Source organism: Entelurus aequoreus, linkage group LG27, assembly GCF_033978785.1.
Source record: "Entelurus aequoreus isolate RoL-2023_Sb linkage group LG27, RoL_Eaeq_v1.1, whole genome shotgun sequence".
NCBI lineage: Eukaryota > Metazoa > Chordata > Actinopteri > Syngnathiformes > Syngnathidae > Entelurus > Entelurus aequoreus.
In genome coordinates this window covers 23,648,002-23,654,001 of record NC_084757.1, presented here as the reverse complement: position 1 = coordinate 23,654,001, position 6,000 = coordinate 23,648,002, and the positions used below count along the sequence as shown (strand labels likewise).

At 40.1% G+C, this 6,000-nt stretch overlaps 1 protein-coding gene across 6 annotated transcripts in view; it reads left to right on the top strand.

Moving 5' to 3' along the window:
• Positions 1-1,265: 1,265 nt before the first annotated feature.
• The window catches only part of dot1l (DOT1-like histone H3K79 methyltransferase), a 59,445-nt gene continuing 54,710 nt past the window's right edge, over positions 1,266-6,000 (top strand). For all 6 annotated transcript variants that reach the window (XM_062038780.1, XM_062038779.1, XM_062038781.1 and 3 more), the window contains exon 1: positions 1,266-1,611. In XM_062038780.1, the coding sequence (XP_061894764.1) occupies positions 1,531-1,611 (81 nt within the window). In that variant the 5' untranslated portion in view covers positions 1,266-1,530. The remainder of the gene's footprint in view (positions 1,612-6,000) is intronic.

Genomic DNA, 6,000 nt, shown 5'->3' with positions numbered 1-6,000 from the left:
ATCTTTTCACCGTGATTACTCAAAAATAATAATGAATTAAAATCAATGGTGTCCTGCATTATTGATCTTTTTAAGGCTCTAATTACTTCACATCAAACATTGCTTTCGGAATGTTTTGGGCAGTGGGGGAAATACTGCATATTTCAGTTTTATTATAAAACACAAAGTTGTCTTTTGACAGAAAAGGCATAAAACCTTTTTGTTTTTGTTAACTTTACATCAACCTGAAGTTGATATACTGTAGAGATTTACTGTAACCGTTAAATAAAAAAATACAATAATAATTTGACTTGTTTTTAACATTTTAATGACTTAGACCCTTTATGGTCCCCGAGAGCCCTGAAGGTTTAAAAAAACCCCAAAACAAATCCATATATTTTGTTACGGTTTGAAAATGAAAAAAATCAAAATGGCCCCCCCCGCATGCTTTAATTTTTCCGTGTGTGGCCCTCAGTGGAAAAAGTTTGGACACCTCTGATTTAGTGTAAAAAAAAAACTAAAAAAAAACGTTTGTAATAAAGACACGCATTAACCTGTTTTTCAAGGAGACTTTTGTTTTGAAAGGAAAACGTCAAGCATGATCACTCTTATAACTCTCTCACGTAGCAACAGTATCACGTGATCATGTCAAGTCAATGACGCTCTAAATACATAAAACACTAATATAATTAAAAAGTAAAACAGTATCACGTGATCATGTCAAGTCAATGACGTTCTAGTTAAATAAAACACTAATATAATTAAAAATTAAAAAAAACAATAAAATACGTGCACGTGCACCGCTGTCACGCCAAATTTCCGGGGTCACGTTTCCTCTTACGTCATCCCATAGCCTGTGTTTGTAAATTTAATTTTTAAATTTTTTTTTATAACATAGCGTTAACAAAACGTCTGTATTAAACTGGATGAATTAACTTGAGGATATTCCTGACTGAATGCACATTTGACTCGTGGACATATGCGGAAATGAATAACAGTGTACAAGAAATTAATTCATTATCAATCAACATTATCAAACTTTATTGAAACTAAATGTATTCGTTAAATTCAGTTTTTTTTAGTTCTCTGTGTAAGTGAACTCAATTAAAATGACATTTATGTGAACTTAAATTTTTTTTGTTTCATTCGTTGGGGGGAAATGTTTTTGGCGTGACACCGCCAACGACCTGTCACTTCCTTCCGGAGCTCTGCCCCACTCCTCCTCCTCCCCTTCTGTGACGTCACTGTCCCCTCCGTGGCCTCCTGCCATAGTTTTTCAACGCCGGGCGAAGATGGCGGCCGTACAGGCGAGGGTGTTATTGCCAGTGGACATAACCAGGACATTTTTTTATTGACAATTCCAAACTGAGTCAGTCAGTCCACCCGCGTTTAGTCACCCCCTCGACGTCTTTTGTGAGGGTTTTTTTTTTTTTTTTTTTGGATACATTTTTTACGCTCCCCCCCACACACAACATGTTTAGTGACTAGCTGGCTAACGGAGAGCAAGCAGTCTACTAGCTAGCTCGCTAGCTCGCCGCCGTCAAGAGGAGGATGGGAGAAAAGCTGGAGCTCAAACTCAAATCGCCGGTCGGAGCGGAACCCGCCGGCTACCCGTGGCCCTTGCCGGTTTACGTAAGTACTACTACGGCCCCGCGGTTGGAATATTGTGAGTGTTTTTGTTGGCTTTGTTAGCTAGCATTGTGCTAACACTTCCGGTCATGCTCAGTCTGGTAAGGACAACCCTGGTGTGTCAACCGAGTACACCTGGGTTTATCTACCTTTTCTGAGGCTAGACACGTTTTTTTCATTAAAAAAAAAATCCCGAGGCACACCACCAGCAGAAAACATGAAAAAAGTGAAACTCAGCAGCCGATATTGACAATAAAAAGTCGTTCTCGCAATTGTTGGATATGAATTGAAACCATAACCAAGCATGCATAACTATAGCTCTTGTCTCAAAGTACTGTCACGACCTGTCACATCACGCCGTGACTTATTTGGAGTTTTTTTTGGTGTTTTCCTGTGTGTAGTGTTTTAGTTCTTGTCTTGCGCTCCTATTTTGTTGTTGATTGTCATGTCATGTACGGATGTACTTTGTGGACGCCGTCCGCTGCTCCACACACTGTAAGTCTTTGCTGTCGTCCAGCATTCTGTTTCTGTTTACTTTGCAGCCAGTTCAGTTTTAGCTTTGTTTTGCATAGCCATCCCTAAGCTTCATTGCCTTTTCTTAGCGCAGTGGTTTTCAACCTTTTCTGAGGCAAGGCACATTTTTTTCATTGAAAAAATCCTGAGGCACACCACCAGCAGAAAACATAAAAAAATGAAACTCAGCAGCCGATATTGACAATAAAAAGTCGTTCTCGCAATTGTTGGGTATGAATTGAAACCATAACCAAGCATGCATCACTCTTGTCTCAAAGTAGGTGTACTGTCACGACCTGTCACATCACGCCGTGACTTATTTGGAGTTTTTGGGTGTTTTCCTTTGTAGTCTTTTAGTTCTCGTCTTGCGCTCCTATTTTGTTGTTGTCATGTCATGTACGAATGTACTTTGGACGCTGTAAGTCTTTGCTGTCGTCCAGCATTCTGTTTTTGTTTACTTTGCAGCCAGTTCAGTTTTAGCTTCGTTTAGCATAGCCATCCCTAAGCTACAATGCCTTTTCTTAGCGCAGTCATGTACGGATGTACTTTGTGGACGCCGTCTGCTGCTCCACACGCTGTAAGTCTTTGCTGTCGTCCAGCATTCTGTTTTTGTTTGCTTTGCAGCCAGTTCAGTTTAGCATAGCCATCCCTAAGTTTCAATGCCTTTTCTTAGCAGCACTCGCCTTTTGTTTATTTTTGGTTTAAGCGTTAGATACCTTTTTACCTGCACTCTGCCTACCGCATATTGTGATCCCGACAAACCATGTTCCCGACATCTACAAAGCAATTAGCTACCTGCTGCCACCTACTGATATGCCGAGCTCTAGACAGCACAGACACTCAACAACGGCACATTTGCGGATTATAATTACTGGTTTGCAAAAAATATTTTTAACCCAATAGGTGAAATGACATAATCTCCCAAAGCTCACCAGACTGTATCTCACGGCACACTAGCACAGCGGTTGAAAAACACTGAAGTACACGGCCAATAAGTCTTTTTTAAAAATTGTTAAACCTATTTTGTTATATTTGTCGTATACATTAGGCTGACAAAAAGTGAGGTTATTGACACTGAGAGTCTGTACAAATAGTGCACCTAATGAAGTCCCTTCCTAGCTTTGTTTGTTTTTAGGTATCCCCCCAAAAGTGTCGTGTTTGTAGCTGTCATCTGGAGCACATATTGAAGTGTTTCAGCAATGCTGCCAAACAATCAGGGCATATGTGCATACAGTATATGTTTGTTTTTGCTCGCTTAAGGCTCGACATCTGGTTGCACTTAACAGTTGCATTGCAACACATGGTCTCTGGGGGAGGGCTGTTTTGTTGAGGAGTTGCGGTGTTCAACTGGTGGCTCGCGAGACAAACCGGCCCGTGAATGATTTACACTTAGACTTAGACAAACTTTAATGATCCACAAGGGAAATTGTTCCACACAGTAGCTCAGTTACAAAGGATGGAAATGATAATGCAGGTATAAAGTAGACTAAAAATGTATCGTAGTAGCGATATAAAATATAACATAGATGTAATATTTACATATTATATATACAGTATATGACATATACTGATATATTATATTTTTATATAATATATACAATATATAACAATTACCATGTACTGAATATTACAGTATATGTAACAGCTGCAGCATAAAATAGTAAGTAGATCCAGCAGAAAATAGACATTATAAACAAAGAGAGGTAGCTAACATAGAAGCGGTCAGGTCAGGTAATAGACAGTATTGCTGTATGGCGAGTGATTATACAGGTGGATGGAGTGCAGAATGAAGGAGTTCTTGAATCGAACACTGTGGGAACGAAGCTGAAGGAGCCTGTTTTGAGTATGGGCTCCGCTGTCCCTCAATTGTCTGGTGGAGTGGGTGGGCAGGGTTGTCCATGACGGCGAGCAGTTTGTCCAGTGTCCTCCTGTCCCTCACTGACACAATCGCCTCCAACTGCGTGCCAATAGTTTGGTCGGCTTTCCGGATCAGTTTGTCAATCCGGTTTAAGTCCCTTTTGCTGGTGCTGCTCCCCCAACAAACCACTGCAAAGTACAGGGCACTGGCCACAACGGACTGATAAAAGATCAGACCGGTTCAGTTCAGTAGCAATTTTCGAGCTGATTACTAGTAGGAGGCCTAAATATTCATTAAAAACAAGGCAGCGGTTTTATTTAACAAAGGCCTACTGAAATGAATTTTTTTTATTTAAACGGGAATAGCAGATCCATTCTATGTGTCATACTTGATAATTTCGCGATATTGCCATATTTTTGCTGAAAGGATTTAGTAGAGAAAATCGACGATAAAGTTCGCAACTTTTGCTCGCTGATAAAAAAAGCCTTGCCTGTACCGGAAGTAGCGTGACGTCACAGGAAGCAATATTCCTCACAATTTTCCTTTGTTTACAATGGAGCGAGAGAGATTCGGACGATTACCCCATTAATTTGAGCGAGGATGAAAGATTCGTAGATGAGGAACGTTACAGTGAAGGATTAGAGAGGCAGTGATGGACGTATCTTTTTTCGCTCTGACCGTAACTTAGGTACAAGCTGGCTCATTGGATTCCACACTCTCTCCTTTTTCTATTGTGGATCACGGATTTGTATTTTAAACCACCTCGGATACTATATCCTCTTGAAAATGAGAGTCGAGCACGCGAAATGGACATTTAAAGTGACTTTTATCTCCACGACAATACATCGGTGACACACTTAGCTACTGAGCTAACGTGATAGCATCGTTCTCAAATGAAGATAGAAACAAAATAAATAAATCCCTGACTGGAAGGATAGACAGAAGATCAACAATACTATTAAACCATGTACATGTAACTACACGGTTAAAAATTCTCAGCCTGGTAAGGCTTAACAATGCTGTTGCTAACGACGCTGTGGCTAATTTAGCAACTTAGCAACCGGTGTTGTGCCTGAAACCTCACAGAACTATGATAAAAACATTAGCGCTCCACCTACGCCAGCCAGCCCTCATCTTCCCATCAACAGCCGTGCTCACCTGCATTCCAGCGATCGACGGCGCGACGAAGGACTTCATCCGTGGGTTTGGCGGCAAGCATCGGCTAGGCGTAGTAAGTAGTCCTTGTTGTGTTGCTGTAAGTATTGTACTTAGCCGCTAATACACCGATCGATCCCACCTACAACGTTCTTCTTTGCAGCCTCCATTGTTCATTAAACAAATTGCAAAAGATTCACCAACACAGATGTCCAGAATACTGTGGAATTTTGTCGAAGAAAACAAGAGGTTTCTGTATCGGGTTCGACGGGGTCCAACCACTTCCGTGGATTCTGTGACGTCACCCGCATAAATCATATCCAAAGGAGTTTTTCAACCGGAAGTGTGGCGGGAATTTTAAAATTGCACTTTATAAGTTAACCCGGCCGTATTGGCATGTGTTTCAATGTTAAAATTTCATCATTGATATATAAACTCTCAGACTGCGTGGTCGGCAGTAGTGGGTTTCAGTAGGCCTTTAATATATTTAATATCTTCGGCCACTGTAACAGTACATAGTTTGAACTCGTGTTGTCCCGTTACATAAATGTATTTCGATACTTTTCGATACTTTTCTAAATAAAGGGGACCACAAAAAATTGCATTATTGACTTTATTTCAACCAAAAAATCTTAAGGTACATGAAACATATGTTTCTTATTGCAATTTTGTTCTTAAATAAAATAGTAAACATACAAGACAACTTGTCTTTTAGTAGTAAGTAAGCAAACAAAGGCTCCTAATTAGTCTGCTGACATATGCAGTAACATATTGTATCATTTTCCATTCTATTATTTTGTCAACATTATGATGGACAAGTGGTAGAAAATGGGAATTATTAGTCTACTTGTTCATTTACCTTTAAT